Here is a 24,611-nt window from a genome sequence, read left to right as displayed (position 1 = left end):
TTAGGATTACAACTCTTAATAGATAATCAACTCCTGATAAGAATATAAGAGATATTTCAGATTTACTAAGATTTACAAAATCACATTCCTATTCTAAATATGACTGCAACAAATAAACATATATTTCTAAAATACAGGGTCTCACAACTTCGGATTACACTCCAATGAGTAAGGCATATTTTGATAGGAAAAAGAGAGAAATTATGGCTCGACGGGAGTTGTTTACATCCGGTTATACTCCTACAATGGCGGATGATGATGATGATGATTATAGTCTTTAAATTTACATTGTTGTAGTTTTTAATATTTAAGTTGTAGTTTTCAAATTTAAGTCGTAGTTTTTAAATTTAAGTTGTTGTGGTCTTTAAATTGAAATAATAAATTATGTTTGGCCTATGACTCTTTGGCCCCTTCAGTTGGAGATGGTTTTTTTGTCACAGGGCTATATTTGGCCTATGTCCCCCTCGATTGGAGATGGTATGAAATATAGTCTGGCATTGTTAATTAAAATATAATTTCTTGAAGGTTTATAGGGTTAAAGAGAACCATCTGACCCTCATTCGCAGGGCCGACCCTAAGGGTATCCCAAGTAGGCGCTCGCCTAGGGCCCCCACTTTGAAGGGGCCCCCAAATTTTTTTTATATCTTGTAAATAACATATAAATACAAAAAAAAAAAAAGAGATATCATAATTCATTTGTTGGTGCAGTGGAAATATTCGACTTTCTTTTTCTTTGGAGTGTTGAGTTCAAAACACAAAAATGCCTTTTTTAGTCACTAAATTTTTCTTGTTTCTCAAATTTACTGCCAATCCATCTATCCAAATGCGTATAAAGTTATAAAACTCAAGTTCCTTTGCAATCTTTTTTTCTTTCAACTTCCAAATCTCCCCATTTCTATCGAATTTTTAAACCAACTATCACATGGTCTTGAAGATTGTACTTTAAGGTAATCAAAACTTTGAATTTATATTTTTCTTTTCAATAATTTTTTATTCAATGGATTGTTTTAATATTTGATTCGTTAGTGTGATGTTGATTTTACGAAAAAAAGCACAAAATAAACAATTGGCGTTGTTGAATTTATTATACTCATCAATCAAGTTTTATTGTTCTTTGCTCCCTTGATCATCAAGTTTTATTGTTCTTCACTCTCAATCTTAGACTCTTGACCACAAACATTTAGTACATTTGAATCTAAAAACATGAGCCGTTTGATGTTTAAGTAATGTTTGTATATTTATCTTCTTTTTATATTAATTTTTAATGATATTGGATGTGGAAATAGAATATTTATGTATTTAGTGAATTCTTTTTTATACATATCTATGTACAAAGAATAAAAAATCCGAGAATATTAGGGCCCTACTTCAAAAACTCACATAAAGCTCCCAAATTCTTAGGACCGACCATGCTCATTCAGTTAGAGATGGTCTAAACACAATGGATCTCAAACGCATAGGAGGAGTTATTCTCTATTTGCTGACAGCCATTTGTACAGAGTGAGCTTTCACACATCACCTGAACACTCTGGCAGCACCTGGACACTCTGGCAGCACCTGGACACTCTGGCTGCACTTGAACACTCTGGTAGTAGATAGACACAGAAGGTAAGCACAATAACTAAATATTTGCTTTGCATAATCAGCAATGAAATTATGGAGGTGAGAAAGTCTAAACTATCCCCATTCCCCATGGTTCAAGACTCTTCCTTTTTAAAGTACACAGTATCGACACTCTTCTTTAATTATTCTCATATCATTTACCATTAGATAATTCAGAACCCAGTTTTATAATCCTCCAATCAATCAAGTTCAACTCTCACCCAAACAAACAGAAAACATTCTTCTATTATTCTCTTTTTTCCTCTTCCTTTATTTGTAAGAATTCCAATATCCCAAAAACCCTGTCCTGTTCCTCTTGAAGTAATCTAAATTTTCAGCATTTAGTACCAAATCTTTGCCACTTTATGCCAAACCAACCTGATCATCCTCTTCCAATCAATCATTACTCTTTTCTCTGAGAAGAAAACTATTTATATATCCCAAAAATCTTCAGTTTTTACTTTTTAGCCTTAGTTTCCTCTTTGGTTCTGACCCTCTATGCTTTACTTTCTTCTTCTTGTATTCTTGTAGTTGCCACACTTCAATTTTGGTTCACGATTAGAAAGTTTGCCTTTTTACTTCAATTAATATTTTCCATGTTTTGAAATTTCCTTGGGCTAGTAGGAGCAGTATTTGCTTTCAAATTTAGAACTGGGTTTTTCATAATTTTGAAGCTTCAGCAGCTGAAAGTTGCAAACTTTAGCTCTAGAGATTCAAACCCTTGTCTTGTATTCACTCACTTTACTTCCAAAACCAGTTTTCAACTCAAATTCCCAGTTTTTGGGTGAAGGGTTTTGATGGGGTTGCTGAAAGGTGTGGGCTTTAGAGGCCTAAGTATTGCCTTCTTGTTCTTAAATCTTGGGGTGGGATTAGTGGTTGGGATTGGAGTGAACTGGGGGACACAGTTAACACACCCTCTCCCACCAGCAACAATTGTGAAGATGTTGAAGGACAACGGGATCCAAAAGGTCAAGCTTTTCGATGCCGATTCGGATATTCTGAATGCTTTGAGCAAGTCTGGGATTCAGGTGATGGTTGGGATTCCAAATGAGATGCTGTATTCTTTGGCTAACAGTAAGCAGGCAGCTGAGAAATGGGTTTCCAAGAATGTCTCCTTACATGTCTCCAATGGTGTGGATATTAGGTAAATTCTCTCTCTCATAGAACATGTGATTTAAATTGGGTTTCTTCAATTGGAGTTACATAGAAATGTGCAGCTATGCATATAATTGATCTAATAGAATAGTTAGAAGCCTGAACATCAGGGCCGTTTGATAATAATTTCGTTTTTAGTTCACTTTTTATGCTAAATAGAGGAAAAGTACGTGGTTATCAAAAGGCCCGTAGATTCTTTTTCGGTACCCAAATCTTAGTTTATGAATGCTTATAAGATAGTTTCCTTGGTTTTTGCCTCTATGCAAATGAATCCATTAGACAGGTGTGTGTGTGTGATCTTATTGCTTCTAGGAAATCAACTTCTTGATGAGCTGCTATGTAATTCATTCTTCGTGATCGAAAGATGATATGGGGAAGCTAGAAGCCTAGAGTCTTTTTCACGCTATCAGTCATCATCTCATCCCGCTAGAACCTTGCCTGACCTGTCCTTTGGTTTTAGAGTTGGAATTTATTTTGACTAGCGTTTCCGGCAATGTGTTTCGGTTCAGTTGCATGTCTGATGCTTTTCAGTGAAATGAACAATAATTAGAAAAATAGGACTTCTGTTTAGTAGCAGAGTGGTTTGCAATGCTTGAGCCACCACTCGCTAGTGTTAAACTCACCTATATAGGAGTTTCTCATTGACTTTCCACAGGGAACCCCCTTAGTTTTAAAGGTTTGAATCTCCTTGCAGTAGCTAGTTGGAGCATCTCTCTACAAAACTGCACATTGCAGTATACCACCCCTGTCATTCCAAGGTTATTTCAATTGAATGTTTCTGTACTCGGGTGATGATGCTTCATCCTTCTGCCTTGTTTAAGTTCATTTCAGGTGGTGGTTTTTAGTTGAAAGTCGATTTTATCATTAGATGGCTTTGTAAATAAAGCCTTTTTTCAGCTGTTTTGAATTAGTCTTCACTGTAAATAGTAAAGAGAAAGCCATATCCATCTAACAAAGTACAATCATGCTGCAGCGCAGGAAATTCCATTCATGAAATTTGCATAACAATGCCCACAGCATGAAACATTTCCAATCGGTTATAGTCTCGTACAAATTTAAATAGGAACCCCTTTCTATTAATTTAGATTCTGTTATAGCATATTCTAATCATAATCTATTAGCTATATTGAAATTGAACTGAAGAATAATAGTGGCAGACATTCTCTAAATTTCATGATCAGGAAAAACTGTTCCGGAAGGTGGGGATGCGAACCCTTTCCATTCTTAGTTGTTACTGTTTTTTCTTATCATATCAGCCTTTCCAGTTATAACTAAATGATTTACGTCTAGTTTATCTCTCGAGACCTTACCTGTTTCATACATTCTCTGCAAGGTATGCGGCAGTGGGGAATGAACCGTTGTTGTCAACATACAATGGAACCTATATTCCAACAATATTTCCTGCCCTTCAGAATATTCAGTCAGCTCTCATAAAAGCCGGTGTGAGCAATCAGGTTAAGGTCACGATTCCCCTCAACGCTGACATCTATGACAGCAGTGGCTCAGACCTACCTTCTAATGGAGACTTCCGACCAGACACCAAGGATCTCGTGGTGGAAATTGTCAAGTTCTTGAGCGACAACGGTGCTGCATTCACCGTCAATATCTATCCCTTCATAAGCCTCTACAATGATCCCAGTTTCCCTGCTGACTACGCCTTCTTCAATGGATACTCAAGTCCCATTAACGACAATGGAAGAATCTACAACAATGTATTTGATGCAAACCACGACACCCTTGTATGGGCGTTGCAGAAGAACGGATTTGGAAACTTGTCCATAATTGTTGGAGAGATCGGTTGGCCTACAGATGGGGACCGCAATGCAAATTTACTGTATGCCCAGCGGTTCAACCAAGGGGTTATGTCCCATATCAAGGACAACACAGGGACTCCAATGAGAAGCGGCCCTGTGGACGCCTACTTATTTAGCCTCATCGATGAAGATGCCAAGAGCATTCAGCCAGGTAACTTTGAACGCCATTGGGGGCTGTTTTACTATGACGGAACCCCCAAGTATCAGCTCAGTCTAGGAACTACAAGCTCGAATGGATTAATAGCAGCAAGCGGCGTACAATATCTGGAAAAGAAATGGTGTGTCATGTCACCCTCGGCAAGTCTTGATGATCCAGAAGTGGCGCTAAGCGTGAGCTACGCTTGTTCAAATGCTGATTGCACCAGTCTTGGATATGGAACTTCATGTGGAGATTTGGATGCTCGCGGTAACATTTCATATGCATTTAACAGTTACTATCAAATAAATGATCAGCTGGGTACTGCCTGTAAGTTTCCAAACCTTTCGACAACCACCACGAGTGATCCATCTACTGGAAACTGCAAATTTAGGATCATGATCCAATCATCTTATTCGTCTAGTGCGAACAGCAGAGCCGGCTCCCTTGAAAAGCCTAATTATTTAGGATTAGTGGTGTTTGTGTTTATGTTCCTGTATACAGTTCTGTGATTTGTTTTTTGGGAGGGATTTTTGTATATTATTGGTGTAAAATAATATATACAATAGTCAGGATTGTCAAGCACAGTTGGGGCTGAATGAACTCATATTTGTGTAGCATTAATCAGTCAACATACACAACAAATTGAAGTCTCTGTTTTCTGTCATCAACCCTAAACCCTGAACAAATGAAATGTTTAGGGGTGTTTTTGAGTGGAAAAGAATGTCGGGTTTTGAGTGGAAAAATCAGGGGGGTGCGGTAGGGGTGTTTTTGTTTGTGTGGGCCGTATGGCCACCTGACATGCAACCACAGTAAATTTGTACAAATGAAATGTTTAAAGGAAGCGAACGCTAAAAAACCAAAAGAGAAGTCTTTTTTTTTTTTTTATTTTTTTTTTTTTTATGGTACACGGTATGTTGAACGGTGAAGCATCAACATGTACATAAAATGAGTGTAACGGAAATGAGAATGCTTCGTTAGATGTGTGGGCACACGAGAAAGGATAAGAATAGGAATGAAGATATCTGAGGTAAAATAGGAGTAGCCGAAATTAAAAGAAAAATGAGAGAAAATTGGTTACGGTGGTTTGGACATGTGAAACGAAGGCCTACTGATACTCTGGTATTAGAAAATGCGATTACAGGACTGAGGGCCGAAGGGGTAGAGGAAGACTTTGGAAGAAACTCTAAGAAAAGATTTAAAGTACTTGAACCTAATGGAAGACGTGACACAGAACCGAGTGCAATGGTGTTTTAGGATTCATATAACTGACTCCACTTAATGAGAAAATGTCTTGTTGTTGTTGCATGCCAGTCCATTAACATTAAACGAGTACTCGTAGCCTTCGGTGCTGTGAGTGATCAGAGTACTCGTTTAATGTTAATGGACTGGCATGCAGCTACAGCAGAAAAAAGAAAAACAGACTACCCTTTTGGTTTTTTTACCGTTTACTTCCTTTAAACATTTCGTTCAAATTTACTGTTATAAATTCAACCAAACCCAAAGGTAACCCCTGACCACCACCTCTTTCATTCACCAAAGGTTACCCTCTCTCTCTCTCTCTCTCTCTCTCTCTCTCTCTCTCTCTCTCTCTCTCTCCATATTTTCTGCTTTTGGTTTAGCAACTAGAGCTAGCTCTTAGAAGTGTGATTAGGGTTTATATATTTTCTACCACTTTAAATGCATGCATATCATGTCTGTTTTTGTGTGTATACGTATGTGTACACATGCGCGCGTGTGTTTGTTTTTATATCGATCGATCATAATAGCGTATTCCCTTTTTTTGCTCTTAGCTTATTCCTCAATCACTTGAGATTTCAGTTCTAGTAATCAAATTTTTACAGCTAGTTTAGCGTTGTACTAGTCGTATCATCATATAATATGTTTGTATGAAAAAATCTATTAATTTTGATTTGTTTTTTAATTAAGGGAATTAAATAATTCCTTGCATTTTATGAAAACCATATGGCTGCAAACCAAGGAAGAGTTAGGGAAGAGCTAAGGAAAAAAAAAACTGGAATCCGACAAGTGGATCAAATCTTAACTGTTCACCGGTGTGCTCCTTGTCTTCCCCTCCCTTGCCTTGCAAGGAATTTTTATTTTCATCGCCACCTATAGCGAAGCTTTGAGACGCTCAACCACTTGGTTCATCCTCAGGCACTATCTGTTCCTACGTACAGTTCGTTGGTTTCAACTGCTTTTTCGAAGCACTACGGAGCACGACCGGAGCTGGAATGAGCTCCGAGAGATAGAGAGAAGGCTGGTTGTTAAGGTATCCGGGCTTCAGAACCCTAACGGTGAGCTGTGTCAACTTGCTTCGAGAGTTCCGATGGATCTTTGTAAGACCTCGATCATCGTTGGCATGCTCAAATTTTCGTTCAAGGCGTTTGGAGTATGAAGGGGAAACTGAAGAGCAGTAACTAGGCTTTGGATGCATGGTCAGATTTCACTTTCAGACATTCGTAGTTGTATAGCATTTGGACGCAAAAGTTTCAATTTCCTCTAATTTTGTGATTCCAAAGTTTAATTAGGCAGTTGTCGCATCCATGATCAAAGTGTAGTTTCTTATTTAAAGCCATGCTAGAAGATATAAGGTAAACTTAAATTAAAGTAAAAATAAGGTAGTTGATGAGAGATGTTAATTATACAAGATGACGAAAATGTTGACGATGATGTCGTACGGAGAATAGCTGCAGCCAAAAGCGCAGGCACAGAAAGGACGATAGAGGAGGTGCTGAAGTATGTTAAGCCGTCAGTGCAGTCCGGGACCTCCGTACTGTCCAAGTTGTCTACAAAACTTCTCAACTGTCAGCCCTCCTTGTCCCAACGTTGATTGGACTTCGTCGAATTCGGATACTTGATTGCACATCATGGACTTCAGAACGTTTTCTTCAAGTGTAGATGGCGATGTGGATCTCCTGGAAAGCCTGGCGTTGTAACCAGGGAACTTACCATATTTTCGCTCAATCTTTGGACGTTCTCGTTTGATGCTTCCGAAGATAGTCTCTAGATCTTATATCAGCCTGCATCAACATCAGAAAGATCAGCTAAAGCTTGAATATAATTTCCCAAACATAACATCAACTAATGAAATAATACAATGGAACTCGGTGGTTCTAAAAACTGAGGAAAAAAAATTTTTAGCAAACATGCGAACTAGAATGCATCTTTGTCTTTAGTTTGTGGTAAATTAAGTGGTCCCTAATATTTTCATAACACATAACTTTGGTCCTTGAGATTTAAAATCAATAGAAGTGGTCCCTGAGATTGTCCATCATCCATTATTTTCATCCTTCCATTAAAAAACTCCGTTAAGTGGTCCATGAGCTTTTTAATGGAATGACCAAAATAATGGATGGTGGACAATCTCAGGGACCACTTCTATTGATTTTAAATCTCAAGGACCAAAGTTATGTGTTATGAAAATCTCAAGGACCAAAGTTATGTGTTATGAACAACCTCACAACTTAACGAAAGTCACATTGAGATTTTCTGGACCAATTGTGGAATTAGAAGAGATTATCACCATACAAATGTATATTGTTGTTTAAAAAATTAAGCTCATTCTAGGTGTTGTAACCATAAGGTTGTCCTCACCACAGAATCTGCTCTGCAAGCAGCTTTTTTATGTCCGCATATTAGTAAGAAACAGGAAGTATTGAATATGGAAACACTGAAAACATTCCAAGAGTTCCGGTTTTCACCTGCCGGATAGGCTCAGGGACACGAAATTTGCAAGTCATTTTCACAATTCTGGTGGCAGTATCAAGTGATATACGGTGACCAGTTGAAATAAATATAGGTTTCAATGAGCCACCTGTAGATCTTGCTGCCTGAAGAACAGAAAGAGAATGCCGTTTCAGTTTTATTGAATCAATTGAAACTGAGAACACAAGGCAAAGTGCGAAAATAGTTCCAGCAAAGGCACTCTACTTTTTAATCAAAGTATATGTCCGTGATTGTTCAGATAAACAAAATATATTACAAACAAAAAACCAAAATGATAAGGATCTTCAAGTTCCTTTTACTGCACTCCAACCGCTAAAGATTCCCATCACAGTTTAAAAACCATAGCAGATCAAAGTTTAATAAAAAAATTAACAGTTATGAGAGGAGAAATAGAGCTTATATAATGCTTACCGCTCCCCATATACGGCCTGAAAATCCTTTCAAAGTAATAAAACCTTCAGCACTGTCTTCTTGGGCTTCAAGAAGCTGCTTCACTCCGGATAGTGTTAGACCATCCACATGATGAAGCTGAAATACGGTACTTTGTCACAACTCATGCATTCAATTTATATCAAGAGAAATTTCTCAAAGTTAGACATGCAGAGAAATCCCAGATTATGAAAGGTATGGATGTAATATAATTTTTACTATCAGTATTACATTTTTTCCGATCCCAATAGTAGGTAGATTTGCCAGAATGCCAAGATGACAAGCCAAGCCAAAACCTACAAAACAAACTCTACCCTTTTTAAAAAATCTCGAGTTGAGTGAGGGGCCAACCGTTCTCAATCAACTAAGGTAAAGACAGAATTTTAACAGACTGTTTCGTCTAAGTTACGAAAAATTGAACTAACAGGTTCTAAATGAAGTGAGCAAAAGATTCACTAGGCCTAAAAGTGTTCCCAAACCATATTTTCAGCAATTTCAGACCATCATTCCCCCCCCATAGGTCTCAAATCACATTTGAAAGCAGAAGTATATAAATAAGAAAAAGCGGTGATTTAGCTTCATTTGCAAAGGGTAAGCATGTAGTCCACGGGTATTTTTGCCAAAGGACTTGCCTCGAGGATGAAGTATTCCGTTTCCATCGACCATTAGAAGCTGTTAACATTAAGGATAAACATTGTTATTTACCCAAATTGTAAGGTACCAACTTGCCGGATTTGGCATAAAGTTAAAAGACATTGATATGTAAAAATGAAAAACCAGAATCAAATATTAAACTTTACTGATAAACTCTAAGCAATTCTAAACAAGTTCAAATATCTAACATTATAACGAATTCGTGTAGCCAGAGAATGCAAGGGCAACGGTCACCTGTGGGTAGAAAGGACTATTGTTGTTTTTCATTTTCTCCAAAAGCTCAAGCAACACTGGGGCCTAATCAATACAAACAACCAAATCGCTTACATCCATAGGGATGCAAAATTCATGACATGGAAAAAAAATGTAATGCATTTTTCTTTTTTGACAAGACGATATTCTAAACTAGCTTATATTGGGAGTGACAATACAGAAAACCTATGAAATGAAAATTGGACCTCTCTGAAGGCAAGGAAGCCAGGAACATAAGGCACATTGGGAGTGACAACACAGAAGTTTTGATACACAACTTGGAGAGTTTTGAGCTCCAAAACCACAAGAATTCCACACGCCAGTGATGGGTTTTCTTTTGAATAGCTTATATCAACCCCTCCCACATACTTCAACACCTCCTCTCTCTCCTCCTCTTTCTCCTCCTCTCTCTCCATTGACTTTGAGTTTGACTTTGAACCTAATCTCCATGAGAAATCATCTTCCGCAATCAATTTTTGCTTCAGCAAATCTTGGGCCCTGAAATTTTCAATTGTGTTAGAAAATTGGCATGCAAAAATTGAGAAATGTGGAGAATTTGTGATGACTAATGTGTTTTGCTGTTCTTCAGCCTACTCTGTCCAAGCTTTGTGGTCGACCGACGAAGAAGAAGGTGACAGCTTTTCCATTTGGATTCTGAAACACTCCGGTTATTGGTTTATGGGTGGAAATCGGAGCATGGATGGATGATTGAATCTTGACGACGGCGCGGGAAGAGGGCGGGGTGGCGCTAACACCCGACGGATCCTTTTGTGGCCCGTTTGTATTTGAACTACTTTGAAAATTGGGCTGGCTCTTATCACACCCAAAACCAAAACCCTAATTTTTTCCATTCGATTTTGAAAAGGTCGTGCAGCAAAGCTTATAAAATTTTGTTTTTCACAAGGCAATATTTTTTTTTATCCAAGCTATATAATATATTGTATCTAAATTACAGAGATGAAAATTTGAGTGCAGGAGGGATATACACATTATCTGTCTATCAAACTTAACTAAGTTTAGATCGCCTTAACTAAATCCAGGTCTTTTATTACCGTTTGCTTGCTTCGAACAAATCATTTCTTCACAGCCAAGTTTTTGTTACGCCCGAAACTCTACTTTGTCCTTTAAAATTCAAATTTCTCTATTTTACACCCTAAACTCCAATTTCGATTAACTATGCCATTTTCCGTCAAATTCATCAATAAAAGACTAAAAGTGATAATATTCTGACGTAGCATGCCTAACTACGGATATCACTGTCACATCACAGTATTCTCATATTTTACCCGTTCATCGTATATCGTGCGCTTAATTTTCCTCAGATACTATTTGTGTTTAATTTTAAATAAAAAAAATCAAATAATTTCTGACCGTACAATACACGATGAATGATCGACAAAAGATGAAGTGGACGAAGAAGATCCTTGTTTGGTAACATGCTTTAAGTGAGAGTTTCTGTTTGGTTACAAATATTGCAAGTATTGGAAGTTTACAGGTATTTTAAAATGATTGGTCCGCGTAGTTTGGTAAGTAAATTGGGTCCTCCTAGTGAGGACCCAAGTATTGTCTACCGACCAAACCCACACGAGAACCTAGTAGGCTACCACGTCTCTCTCTCCCCCCACCACACGATACATATATTTTTGTCGTGTAGGAAAGATTGTGCAACTTTCCTACGCATGGATTCAAATTTTTGTCACCTTTTTATCTATATAATAGTCATAGAGATTTGTCGAAACCTGATGAACAAATCTCAAATTTTGCTTACGATGAATGCATGGAAGCAAGGTCTAGTTCATATAAGAAAAATTATTTGTTTTTACACGTAAGATTTCGATAAATTATACTTAAAAAAGCACTTCAAATTCAATAATTTATTAACATAAAAAAAAGTAATTTATTTTCCATTTAAAAATTCATAAAAATTGGAAAAAATAAACATGCACATTACATTTTGAACTCCGGACCTCTCGTTAATTTTAAGCAACAGAAACCACCGCTTCTGATAATTTTTTTTTATAATTTGTAAAAATTAGAATGTAAATAAAAATATAGTACTTTAAACCCATGACCTCCTCATTAATTTTAAGCAACAAACTATTAATTCTAATTAAAATTCTTGATCATTTAACCAAATTTTATAAATTTATACTTTTATGAAAACATATGTGAATATATCATCCTAATAATTTTGGTGCTCCAATTTTGTTGGGCTTCAGACGGTTGCCCAACCCGAACTAGGCCAGGGGCCGGCCTTGCATGGAGGTTGGAGTTTTAAATGATTGTCAAAAGAGAAATGATAAAACACATTCTTTTTAACTTTTTACACATTTTTGCATAATTTTGGTTGTTGATTCTGTTAGACTTATTCAATCCGATGACTAAAAATAAGAAATGGTGGGTAAGATACTAAAAATAGTTTGTGAAAACCATGTTACTTATCAAAATCATGTGCAAATCAAACTATGGTGTTGAAATGTGCAGAATTCCAGTGGTATAGTCTCGTCTTTGAAATTGTATCAAAATCTCATCTTAATGACTATTGACGAGTCTATTTTGATGTGTAAGAAATTTCAAATGTTAGTTAGAGGTTCGAGACAAAAACCAATCGAAAATAATAAAATCATATAATGTTTTTTTATTACAAGCGATATTATTGTCCTAAACTATACTAAGAGGAGAAAAGAGATTTTGACCCCATGATCAAAGTTAGTGCTTTAGTTCAACTATCAACCGTCATTTAGTACATCGACTCAGTACTATTCATTTTCATTTGAATGGAAAATGTCTTATATTCAATTCTCATAAATATGGAGGTCGATACCAATTATTATTGTTAGTTTATGTGGAGGTTGATACCAATTCTCATATTAATTACTGTAAATATGTCATTTTATTAGTAAAACATGCACCCAACGTCACTACTTAATTTCGATTTGAAATGACCACTCAATGACCATTTGGTAACTAATTTCAATTTTTTTCAAAATCAAGCCAAATTTTGAAAGAAAAATGGGCTAACAAACGGGAAGAATTGGTGTAGCTAATTAATATTATAATATAATGATATTTTTCTTCACTGGCATATAATAAAAGTTTTAAATTCGATTATCAAGTATAACAGATTCAATTCCAATTTATTTCTCTACCTGTTTTAATGTAAACATGTCGTATTAAGAAAAATTGGGAGTTTATTGGAATGCAAGAAAGAGTGTGCTCATTAATCAGAGCCGTTGACCTTGTACTTTGTCGGTCCAAAGCCGTTGATCATAAGTGAAGAAAAGAGACCAGTGGAATATATTATGAACGTTCTCTTTGTTTATTTACCACAAGTAGGCCGGAGTGGGTTACTTGCAGAGAGAGCACTGGGCAATATTCATGAGGGAAGAAGGGAAGAACAGAAACCCACTTCTCTGCGTTATCTCCTCCAATTAACTCCCGTCAAGGTATTTGTTTTTAGCTCTGGGTTTTGGAAATTTGGCGGTTTTAATTTTACTGATTTAAGTGTGTTCTTTTTCCATGGCAGCTCCATCTCTCTTTCTGGCGTTCACAAAGCTAAAGCTACCATCTTTTCCAACAGGCAATTTTTTTGTGAAAATTTCGTTTTTAGTTGAAAGTTTGTGAATGTGTAGGGTTTAATCACTTGCAAAGTCGTTTATTTATTTTCTATTTGTCAGATGTGGTTATTTGCTGCTTTTCCTCTGTTTGGTTTGTGAGAAAAAGAAAGGAAAGAAAACAGATTTATTCAGTTTCATCATCTTCTTCCTTTTTTTTTGTAGGGTTTATGCAAAAAAATAATGTATCACACTTGTTGGGAGAATGGGTGTGCAGAATGATTCAAAGGGTGTATCTAAAATCACCCAATTCGATATTTGAAAGCTTTGTGTTAGAAAGTATTGAGAGTCTCTACATTTTAATTTTGTTCCGACAGATCCATCGATCATGTTGAGAAATTTTTTTGCTGCTCATATAATGTTTGTGAAGCGTTTGTATTGAAAAAGTGTTGAATCTCTTAACTTGTGTCTAATGTTGGGTGTGAAATGTGCATAGTGATTCAACGGGTGTATCTAAACTGACCCGATTCGATATTTGAAATTTCTGTTGTATTTTAGGAATACAGAAGCATTTGAAGTCATGGCGGGCAGAAACCACGCGATTGCACAGAAACTGAAAACTTGGTGCCGGCTACATTGTTCTTCATTTTTTTCCAAGAATGTTTTTGGCACATCCTCGGCCATTCCGTGCTTGTGTAGTTAGCCACTTGGCTTGGGATGTATGAGGCAGAATGTGACGTTACTAGAACCATTCGAGATAGAGAGAGGGATGTTCTGATGAATGATGATGATGACATTGTTGATGATAATTGGGCAATGATGCAGCTTGATGCTCTTAAAAAGCGTCACCGAAAGCGCAAGAAAATGATGATGATTTGATTGGTTATGTTTCACGGCTTGGCCTTGTTCGTGTTTGCACGTTGCTTCTCCGGCCTGCGTGTTCGCAATCCAGAGGGCGCTATGAGGCTGTTGTTCTAGATTTCAGTTTTAGTTATCAAGTCACTGGATGAATGTAAAACCTTAAGAATTTGTGCTGATTTACGTCTTACCCTGACGTTTATGTTTGCATTGCAGCATTGGAATGTCGTGGTTTTCAGAAGTTTTAGACATTTTTCTTTAATCCAGTTCCAAATTTCTAAAGTTTTGAAATTCATATTTGAATGCTTTTCTGCTGGTTTGTGGATTTTCTGAAGAAGAATGTGACTGATGTCTTCTGGTGGATGTGAGGTTTGTTTGTTCTCACTAAACGGTGCGTTTTAAGTTGTTCCCGCCCCATGCCACTTTAGATATTGGGCCTTTTTTGACTGAAACATTGGGCCTACATATCAACCTTCTTATGTCGTGACCCATACCATTCTACTCATCTCTTCTCCTTAAGCTAATTTGTTTTTTGATTGACCAAAAAAAAAAAAATAAATAAATCACAAAAAAAAAATATGTTTTTTTTGTAATAAAAAATTTTAAGGAGTTGTTGTCGGTACTCCTGCAAGAGTGCATTTTTCTTCTCTTACATTGTCATGTTCGGAGCACCGAATAACTTTTGGTGTCTTACTAACATCTCTCAAATTTTATTTTCTCTACCTATCTCCACGTAAGTTCGAAGCACTGAATAACTTTCGGTTATTTTCTTACGATATATTATGCACAGTGATATAATAATTTTGTATGAACCATGGTTTTATCCTGATTTTCCAAATAATACATTGGCGTCACCTCAAGTTAAATACCATAAGCGACGTAGTAAATGTTTTTTCTTTCTAACAAATGGTATTATCTACATTAAAAGATGGGGGAGTGGATAAGCCTGACAATGAATTTGCAATAATGTGATTCAAATTCGTTTTTGGCAAAAATCGAACTTAATACTTCTTACTTACGAGTAAAAATGAGTACCACTATACTGTAGTAGTAAGTAAGTGGTGGTAAATTTTAGATTAGTAAAAAAATACATGCAATAAGTGATGTGGTAAAGTTAATCCAATTTATACATGAAAAAAAAAAATAAAAAAAAAAGAAGGAAATGTCCTCTGTAAAAAAAGTCCAAACAAAAAGCCCAAAAGTAAAATGTCCTCCAACAAACGCCGGGAACGGCAGGGTAGGGCTCCAGCTAATCGGGTCGGATACTTTCCGGAACTTTCCTATTCGACCTTCCTGTCTCACTGTCCCTCTCTCTCCTCCGCTGTAAAAACGAACGCTCACTGCGTTGCTTCCTCTTTCATTTCTCTCTCTCTGCAAACTCCAGAATTATAAATAACACAAACCCTGAAATTCCAATTTCAAAAAAAAAACAATAGCGAACATAACTCACACACAAAAAAAATATTAATTCAATTTCCAATTGTTAATCCCTTCTCTCTCTACAACTTTTTCTCTCTAGGATTCTCTGTATTTGATATGGAGGCGGCCATGGACGAGCAGCAGAACTTAGGGCAAGGCCAAGGGGAGGAAGGCGAACCCGGGACGCCAGTTCCGCCTCCACCGCCTCCGCCGGCGGCGGCGCCAGAATCGCAATCTCAGGGAGGCGAGGAGGAAGAAGATGAGGAAGAGGAGGAGGAGGTTAAGAATGAAGGCGACGAATTGGTTGCCAAGGCTCAGAAGCTTATGGACAAGATCACTGCCGCGCCTGATAACCCTAATCCTACTGTTCTTCACGCCCTTGCCTCGCTCCTTGAAACTCAAGAGTCTCGGTTAGAACAGTTTCTTTCCTTTTTAGCTTTCGAATATTGTAGTTATATTGTGTTTATTGATGCCTGTCGATATAATTTGCATTTTCTTGTTCTTCTTGTTCTCGTTATTTTCTTTAAGTATTGGGTTTTCGCTTTAGATTAATTTGTAGGCTGTGGGTTTTAAAGGCATTGAGTGTGTATTTTAATGACTTTTGTTGGCCTATGTACGATTATATATTTGCTTGCTGTTTTGTTGAAATTGGTGAGTAATGTGAATTTTCCGAAAGCTCATACTGTCATTTAGTGGGAGTTTCATTTCTTAGTAAGCAATACATTCTCGGCTTTACATGGTAATGCATGGCCTGCTGGTGGTATGACATAAGTGTCGTTTGAAGACTTTTCTTGACGGTTGTCTATGATTTGCTGTGGTTGAAGTTAGGTTTAAGGACGGTATGGGATGTAGCATTGTAGTTGTATCTTGAGGTTAGGGTTTTTTCAAGTCCAAAATGATAGGTGAGTTGAAGAAGCTGTCTTTGAGATGTGAAGTTAATGAGTTAAACTTTTCCTGGTGATTTTGAATTTGTACTCTCAATCTCAGCAAAGGAAAGACATTTGGAAATAAGTCCACTAGATTATGAACTTTCGACTTGGGAAGTTACACTAGGGTGTGATCGAGTGGTTAGACGTGGACTTTTTCAAAAATGGTGGTAACTATTAATTGTTACATGATATGCTTTTGGGTTGATTTGATGTTAATAGGTTATGCATATGTACATATGCAGAAAGGAGAGTTTGAGATCTGAAAAGAATATTGATTTTTAATTAAAGGAAATGGTTATTCTATTATGTTGGTGGTAATCATGATTATTTTCGTTGCTCAGAATGCTTTGGATGGATGTATATTTACCATTTGGTGACTTTTCACTGTTTTGGTCATTGCATAACTCTGTATATCTTATATGTATGCTTGGCGTAATTTTTTTATTTCTCTTTGAACCATAATTATTGATTAAAAAAATTCATTTAATGCAGATACATGGAAGAGAATGGTCATTCATCTGGCAATGGTCGGGCTTCACATTACATTGGACGGCTTGGGACCTCAGTCCGGGTAACTGGTTTCGGCATGTGATTACCTTTTACATTTTATATCTTCAGGATGGTTGGTATTATATATTCATATGAGTGGAATGTAACTTGTTTCAAAAAGAAAAAAAAAGCTTTCTGTCCTAATTTTTTTTCTCTTTTACAGGAACATGAAGATTTCTTTGAATTAATATCTTCAAAATACCTGTCAGATACAAGATACTCTGTTGCTGTGCAAGCAGCTGCTGCAAGGCTGCTTTTAACCTGTTCACTAACCTGGATTGTAAGACCCTTTTTTCTTTGTAATGATTGATTTTCATTTAATCATAGTTTTTTCTTAAAAAATGAATAATATGGGTTATTATCAATCTGACAAGCCTAAATGTGATACAGCATCCTCATGTTTTTGAAGATGCTGTTTTGGAGAGAATAAAAGATTGGGTGATGGATGAGACTTCAATCTCATCGGTCGAATATCAGAAATGGAAGCATGATTTGGGGGGGAAGGAGGTCTCAGATTTTGAAATGCTGAAGACCTATTCTACAGGACTTCTTGCTGTATGTTTGGCTGGGTATGCTTTTGCAGTATATCTTTATTTTTTTGCATCCTCATTTTATTCTTATTTACTAGTTTGGCTGACATATCTTAATCGTTATTGAAACCAGTGGCAGTTCAGTAGTAGAAGATGTGTTGACATCTGGGCTGTCAGCCAAACTTATGCGTTATCTTCGTGTGCGTGTTTTGGGGGAGACAAGTATTACTCAGAAGGATGTTACTCATTTAGCGGAGAGCAAAAATACTTTGGGTGCTATTTGCATAAGAGGTAGAGATGAAGGTCGTGCTAGGGTTCGGCAGATTTTGGAAACAAATCATTTTGATGATCCAAAGATAACAGATGAGAGATGTTTAGATGATCGGATTGTTGAAGGGGATCATGTCAGAAGTATCAGTAGGCAAACGTTTGGTGAAGAACAATGTGTTGATGGAGCAAAACCACCTGATGGATTGGCTGAAGAGGTTGAGATCAATGATGCTGATGGAAAGATGAAATCTGGAGATTTTGATGAAATCGGGAGAGATGACTCCTCAAGGCGCAGACCCAACCGTGGATGGGCAAGATCTAGAGGGAAGGGAAGGACCAATGAAGGAGTTGTAGAGAATGAACAGCTCTTGACCTCTCCAGGATCTGGTAGTCAGTTGGGACATGGACGGAGCGTTAAAGATAGGAGTTCGCTAAAAAATTCAGATGTGAAAAAAATACCGGATTCTAGGAAGAGTGCAGATGTTTTCTTTTTGGAAAGGGCAGATAACGATGACTGCTTCCAGGACTGCAGAGTTGGATGTAAAGATATTTCTGAGCTAGTAAAGAAAGCAGTTAGAGCTGCAGAAGCTGAAGCTAGAGCAGCCAATGCACCTGCAGAAGCAATCAAAGCTGCTGGTGATGCTGCTGCTGAAGTGGTCAAAAGTGCAGCTTTAGAGGTACAAAAGATGTTACTGTCACTTTCTGTAGCCATTTTGTCTCTTTTTTTCTTACACTTCTCAGTTGTTTGCCACTTAATTACGCAGGAATTCGGAACTACAAATAATGAAGAAGCTGCAGTTTTGGCCGCTTCAAGAGCAGCGTCTACTGTCATTGATGCTGCCAATTCGGTTGAAGTTTCAAGGTAAGGTACCTCTGGGTGATAAAGAAGACTTGTATCAACTTTTTAAATTTTAATGATTCAAAAAAAAAAAAAAAAAATATGACTTGTAGGTGCTAGAATATCCTTCTTTTAGTGGGCAATAATATTTTCTATGGATTGGCAGGAGCTCTAGTGGCATTAATGCCGAATCAATGACTTCAAGCAGCATAGAACCGGAAAACCATGTAGATGCTGAAGAATACTTCATCCTGGATGCTGAGTCCCTTGCACAGTTGAGAGAAAAATACTGTATTCAATGTCTTGAGACTTTAGGAGAATATGTCGAAGTTCTTGGACCTGTACTGCATGAGAAGGGGGTAGATGTATGTCTTGCATTATTGCAACGAAATTCCAGACATAGAGAGGCTTCAAAGGTTGCTATGCTTTTGCCTGATGTAATGAAGCTCATCTGTGCTTTGGCTGCTCACCGGAAGTTTGCTACCCTGTTTGTGGATAGGGGTGGCATACAGAAACTTCTTGCTGTCCCTAGGGTTGCTCAAACCTTCTTTGGTCTTTCTTCTTGCTTATTTACTATCGGCTCTCTCCAGGTAATGACATGTCGGGTGAAGTTTAGCTGTTAAGAGTTCTGATTTCAGATTAGGGTGATGATATCCATCTGCTCTGTTGATCTTGACTGATGACTTATTTATGTTTTTAGGGAATAATGGAGCGTGTTTGTGCTCTTCCTTCAGATGTGGTCTACCAGGTGGTTGAATTAGCTCTTCAACTTCTTGAGTGCTCACAGGATCAAGCCAGGAAAAATGCAGCCTTATTCTTTGCTGCTGCATTTGTTTTCAGGGCAGTTCTTGATGCTTTTGATGCTCATGATGGCTTACAGAAATTACTGGGTCTTTTAAATGATGCTGCATCCGTAAGATCAGGAGTAAATTCTGGGGCACTAGGACTCCCAAGTTCAGGATCACTTCGGAATGACAGGTCACCTGCAGAAGTACTGACTTCATCAGAGAAACAGATAGCTTACCACACTTGTGTTGCTTTGCGGCAGTACTTCAGAGCACATCTTATTATGCTTGTGGATTCTATTCGTCCAAATAAGAACACTCGAAGTGCAGCTCGGAATCTTCCAAGTGTAAGGGCAGGTTACAAGCCACTTGACATCAGTAATGAAGCTATGGATGCAGTATTTCTGCAGCTACAGAAGGACCGAAAGCTGGGTCCTGCATTTGTGAGAACTCCTTGGCCTGCAGTCGATAAGTTTTTGGGTTCTAATGGACATATTACTATGTTGGAGTTATGCCAGGTATAATATATTACATTTAAGTCTCTCTCACAAGATTTGTGCCCAGGTTTTATTGAATTCCCCGCTCTTGCAACATGAACTTCCAGTGTGCCCTATTGCCTTTTCACTTTATATTCCGTATCTTATTATACCTGATTTTTCTTTCTGCAGGCTCCACCTGTTGAGCGTTATTTACATGATTTACTTCAATATGCATTAGGTGTTTTGCATATTGTGACATTGGTCCCTAGCAGCCGCAAGATGATCATGAATTCAACAGTAAGCAATAATCGTGTTGCTATAGCTGTCATTTTAGATGCAGCAAGTGTTGGTGGTAGCTACGTGGACGCCGAGGTAAAGACGTGCTTATGACTTCATTTCTTACTTTGATGTGTTGCTTTTCTTATATCAATGCATTTAATCCGATTACCTATTTGTATCTTCTCAGATCATTCAATCGGCCCTTAATGTGTTGGTCAATCTTGTCTGTCCTCCACCATCAATCAGTTGTAAATCACCCATACTTGCACAAGGTCAGCAGTCTGCCCAACCCTCTACTGGTCCTTCTGGGGAATCAGCTGTAGCAGATCGAGGCTCCACGGCAGCTCCTGGTACACAGTTCAACAGTAGCAGCACACATGCTCCTGCTGCCACACCAACTTCAGGATTGGTGGGGGATCGCCGAATATCTTTAGGAGTTGGGGCAGGCTGTGCAGGCATGGCTGCACAATTAGAGCAAGGCTATCGCCAAGCTAGGGAGTCTGTTCGTGCCAACAATGGTATAAAGGTTCTTCTGCATCTCCTCCAACCCCGAATATATTCTCCTCCCGCAGCACTTGACTGTCTCCGTGCACTTGCTTGCCGAGTCCTTCTTGGTTTAGCCAGAGATGATACTATTGCCCATATATTGACAAAACTCCAGGTAAATGACTTATCAATTTTTCTGTCACTTCACTAGTTCAAATTGAAGGCTTTTTGAGTTATATCCTCAGTCTTGCAATGATTGGGCATGTACCTCAGATATTTCAACTTTAGAGTTTACTCCAAACATATTGAAGCCTTTTATTGTTATTCTTCACTGTATCCATCAAGTTATCGTCTTCAAAATCTCAATTATGGTTTTGTTGTGTCAATGCCTGAAGTTAGGACCTTATGTGATAAATCAATTTTTGTGTGCTAGCTGCTACTAAGTGCAATTTGATGTTCTAGGTTGGGAAGAAATTATCAGAACTGATTCGAGATTCAGGTAGCCAGACGAACGGAACTGAACAAGGCAGGTGGCAAGCTGAACTTTCACAGGCAGCGATTGAGCTCATTGCAGTAAGCATTTCTCTTCTTGTACTAGTGTTCCAATCTATCAAAATTAGTTTTAAAAACGATATGGGGTTGTGGATTACTTTTTAACGGCTTTAATTTACATCCAAAGAATATATTTGATTCCATATTCTTTTGCCCCCTCCCCTTTGTCCCACTGATTTATTAGTTCATAGTGTAAACTCATTTCATATTTCTTTTTCTTGTAGATTGTGACGAATTCGGGACGAGCTAGCACATTGGCTGCCACTGATGCTGCTATGCCAACATTGAGGCGCTTAGAAAGGGCAGCTATAGCGGCTGCCACTCCTATCACATACCATTCCAAGTATGGAACGATTTCTTTTGTTATTCCATTCTTCATTTGAACTTCATTGCTTTTGAATTTTTCTGCTTACTAATTTTCCTCTCTGTACATACATGTATGCTTGAAAATTCAGGGAACTACTGCTATTAATACATGAACACCTTCAGGCATCTGGGTTGGCCACAACAGCTGCCTCTCTGCTGAAAGAGGCTCAGTTGATGCCTTTGCCATCTTTGGCTGCCCCCTCATCTCTTGTTCAGCAAGCCACACAAGAAGCCCCTTCAGGACAAATTCAGTGGCCCTCTGGTCGAACCTCAAGTGGGTTTCTTACAAACAAATCAAAGATTACAGCAAAGGATGAGGAATTAAAATTTGATCCTACTTTCTCATATACGAAGAAAAAACCTCTAGTTTTCTCTCCTAATCTTGGTCTACAGTCAAAGAATCAGTCTAATGACTCTCACCTCACATCGCCCAGGAAAGTTTTTAGTGCAGCAAAACAGTTTTCTGCTTCTGCAAATGCATCAGAAACTCCTTCAGTATCCCTGCCAAAACCTACCACCGATACTGAGTCCCATTGTAAGACGCCGATTGGCTTGCCAATGAAACGAAAATTATCTGAGCTGAAGGATCCTGGGTGTTTGTTATTGTCTGGGAAACGCCTTCACACTGGCGACTATGGACTTCGGTCTCCGGTTTGTCCTACACCTACCACGGTGCGGAAGAGTGCCCTACTAACTGATCCTGTTGGATTCTCTACCCCAACTGCCAACTTGAGAGATCAGTATGGTCGATCAACACCAGCTTGTTTGCCATCAGATTATCAGGATGATAACCAGTATGGTAGTTCTAGTGTCAACCTTGCAACACCCGGCTACCAATTTGGGCTTCAGAGTGACCCTCAACCAAGCAACTCAGAGCGATTAACTCTAGACTCTGTGGTTATTCAGTATTTGAAGCACCAGCATCGCCAGTGTCCTGCACCTATAACCACTCTTCCACCACTCTCTCTTTTACACCCCCATGTTTGTCCTGAACCAAAACGAAACCTCGATGCCCCATCGAATGCAACAGCCCGGCTTGGCACACGTGAGTTCAGAAACATATATGGTGGGGTTCACGGTAATCGTAAGGACCGTCAGTTTGTTTACAGTAGATTCCGACCGTGGCGAACTTGTCGTGATGATTCTGGTACCCCTTTGACATGCATTTCCTTTCTTAGTGATTCCTCTCACATTGCAGTAGGCAGCCATGGTGGAGAGCTCAAAATTTTTGACTCCAATAGCAGCAACGTACTGGAGAGTTGTGCAAGCCACCAGTCTCCTGTAACGCTTGTTCAGTCACGTCTTTCTGGTGAGACCGAACTTGTGCTTTCGTCAAGCGCCCAGGATGTGAGGTTGTGGGAGGCATCTTCAGTCTCTGCTGGGCCTATGCATTCCTTTGAAGGGTGCAAGGCTGCAAGATTTAGCAATTTTGGGGATATTTTTGCTGCTCTATCAACAGAGCCTGCTCGGAGAGAGATTCTCCTGTATGACATCCAAACTAGCCAGTTGGAATCGAAACTGTCTGACACATCTTCTAGCTCTACAGGTCGTGGACATGTTTACTCACAAATACATTTCAACCCTTCTGACACAATGCTGCTTTGGAATGGGGTCCTGTGGGACAGGAGGGTTTCTACCCCTATTCATCGTTTTGATCAGTTTACGGATCATGGGGGCGGTGGCTTCCATCCTGCTGGGAACGAGGTATGTATAACTGCACTTCCATTTCACTTTATCATATTCTTTTTATTGCCAACATAACATCGTTGGCTTTTTTTTTCTTCTCGCAAGCTTGTATTCTTCCCCTTTCTTGATCGATTCTGTTCTGATTAGTGTAATTATCCAACAGGTGATTATAAACTCCGAAGTCTGGGATCTCCGGAAATTTAGACTCCTTAGAAGTGTACCTTCGTTAGACCAAACAACAATAACTTTCAATGCTCGTGGTGATGTAATTTATGCAATCCTCAGAAGAAATCTTGACGATGTAATGTCAGCAGTTCACACCCGACGCGTAAAGCATCCACTCTTTGCTGCTTTCCGCACAGTGGACGCAGTTAACTACTCTGACATTGCCACTATTCCGGTTGATCGTTGTGTCCTCGACTTTGCAACAGAACCTACTGATTCGTTTGTTGGGTTGATCACAATGGACGACCAAGATGACATGTTAGCCTCTGCTAGAGTTTATGAAATTGGCCGACGAAGGCCGACTGACGATGATTCCGATCCCGATGATGCTGAGAGTGAAGAAGATGAGGATTCCGAAGACGACGATGATGGGGACGTGGACCCCATACTGGGCCCGGATCTTGATGGGGATGATAGTGATATGGATGATATGAGCAATGGCGATGACGATGATGGCGTGAGTGACGATGATGACGATGACGACGGAGATTTCATCGTGGATGACTTTGAGACCGGAGGTGGAATGCTGGAGATTGTGACGGATGGAGAGGAGGATGACGACGACGACAGTGATGGGATGGAATCCTATAGCAGTGGGGATGAAGATTATATGAGCAATGGTTTTGGTGTTTAACTGTAACATAATTATCGTTTAAGTTGGTGTTAAAGACGAGTAGTATTTTTTTACCAGATATCATAGTGGTATTAATTAATCTTTGGGTTTCCTTTTCCTTCCAGTGTTTTATTCTGTCCTCCAGTAAAACGACAGGACTTGTAAGAATGGATGGCGTCGTATATCTAAGGGTTGACCCTAAGTGGATCACGAGAGAGGGAAAAGGATCATCTCCGGATCATTTCCTTCTAATCTACCAAGTACGGGAATTCGGACCGTTGAAATTTGATCAAACGGCTAAAGTTATTATAACTTTTAAAGGAAATTTCTGTTTGTAGTCGTTAGATCAAATTTCAATAGTTTGAATTTTCAAATTTGGTGAATTAGGAAGAAGAGATGTGAAGAGGATTCCTTTCCATGAA

The 24,611-nt window shown here is 38.5% G+C and overlaps 3 protein-coding genes across 4 annotated transcripts; 2 read left to right on the top strand and 1 right to left on the bottom strand.

Annotated features, from left to right (window-relative positions):
- The first annotated feature begins 1,756 nt into the window (after nt 1-1,756).
- Nucleotides 1,757-5,310, top strand: LOC137718257 (glucan endo-1,3-beta-glucosidase 5). The gene is made up of 2 exons (XM_068457775.1): nt 1,757-2,746; nt 4,091-5,310. Exons 1-2 carry the CDS (start codon nt 2,400-2,402, stop codon nt 5,217-5,219), a joined length of 1,476 nt encoding a protein of 491 aa, XP_068313876.1. The 5' UTR covers nt 1,757-2,399; the 3' UTR covers nt 5,220-5,310.
- Nucleotides 5,311-7,254: 1,944 nt separating this feature from the next.
- Nucleotides 7,255-10,613, bottom strand: LOC137718521 (uncharacterized). The gene is made up of 8 exons (XM_068458077.1): nt 10,366-10,613; nt 9,978-10,269; nt 9,754-9,816; nt 9,498-9,537; nt 9,097-9,161; nt 8,848-8,964; nt 8,412-8,540; nt 7,255-7,730 (listed from the first exon to the last, which is right to left on the bottom strand). The coding sequence occupies exons 1-8, from the start codon at nt 10,416-10,418 to the stop codon at nt 7,671-7,673; spliced, it is 819 nt and encodes a 272-aa protein (XP_068314178.1). The 5' UTR covers nt 10,419-10,613; the 3' UTR covers nt 7,255-7,670.
- A 4,800-nt stretch (nt 10,614-15,413) lies between these two features.
- On the top strand, nt 15,414-24,305 carry LOC137717442 (DDB1- and CUL4-associated factor homolog 1-like). Of its 2 annotated transcripts, XM_068456817.1 has the most exons (15): nt 15,414-15,506; nt 15,703-16,012; nt 17,024-17,102; nt 17,244-17,360; nt 17,471-17,649; nt 17,744-18,557; nt 18,645-18,742; nt 18,885-19,308; nt 19,419-20,021; nt 20,172-20,354; nt 20,449-20,922; nt 21,210-21,320; nt 21,524-21,642; nt 21,755-23,369; nt 23,515-24,305. In XM_068456817.1, exons 2-15 carry the CDS (start codon nt 15,720-15,722, stop codon nt 24,208-24,210), a joined length of 5,805 nt encoding a protein of 1,934 aa, XP_068312918.1. In that variant the 5' UTR covers nt 15,414-15,506; nt 15,703-15,719; the 3' UTR covers nt 24,211-24,305. The 2 variants fall into 2 exon arrangements, with proteins under 2 accessions (XP_068312918.1, XP_068312919.1); XM_068456818.1 differs by lacking the exons at nt 15,414-15,506; nt 15,703-16,012; nt 17,024-17,102 and having other exon boundaries at nt 17,248-17,360; nt 17,490-17,649.
- Nucleotides 24,306-24,611: the final 306 nt, after the last annotated feature.

Source organism: Pyrus communis, chromosome 15, assembly GCF_963583255.1.
Source record: "Pyrus communis chromosome 15, drPyrComm1.1, whole genome shotgun sequence".
Taxonomy (NCBI): domain Eukaryota; kingdom Viridiplantae; phylum Streptophyta; class Magnoliopsida; order Rosales; family Rosaceae; genus Pyrus; species Pyrus communis.
This window is presented reverse-complemented; position numbering and strand designations above follow the sequence as displayed.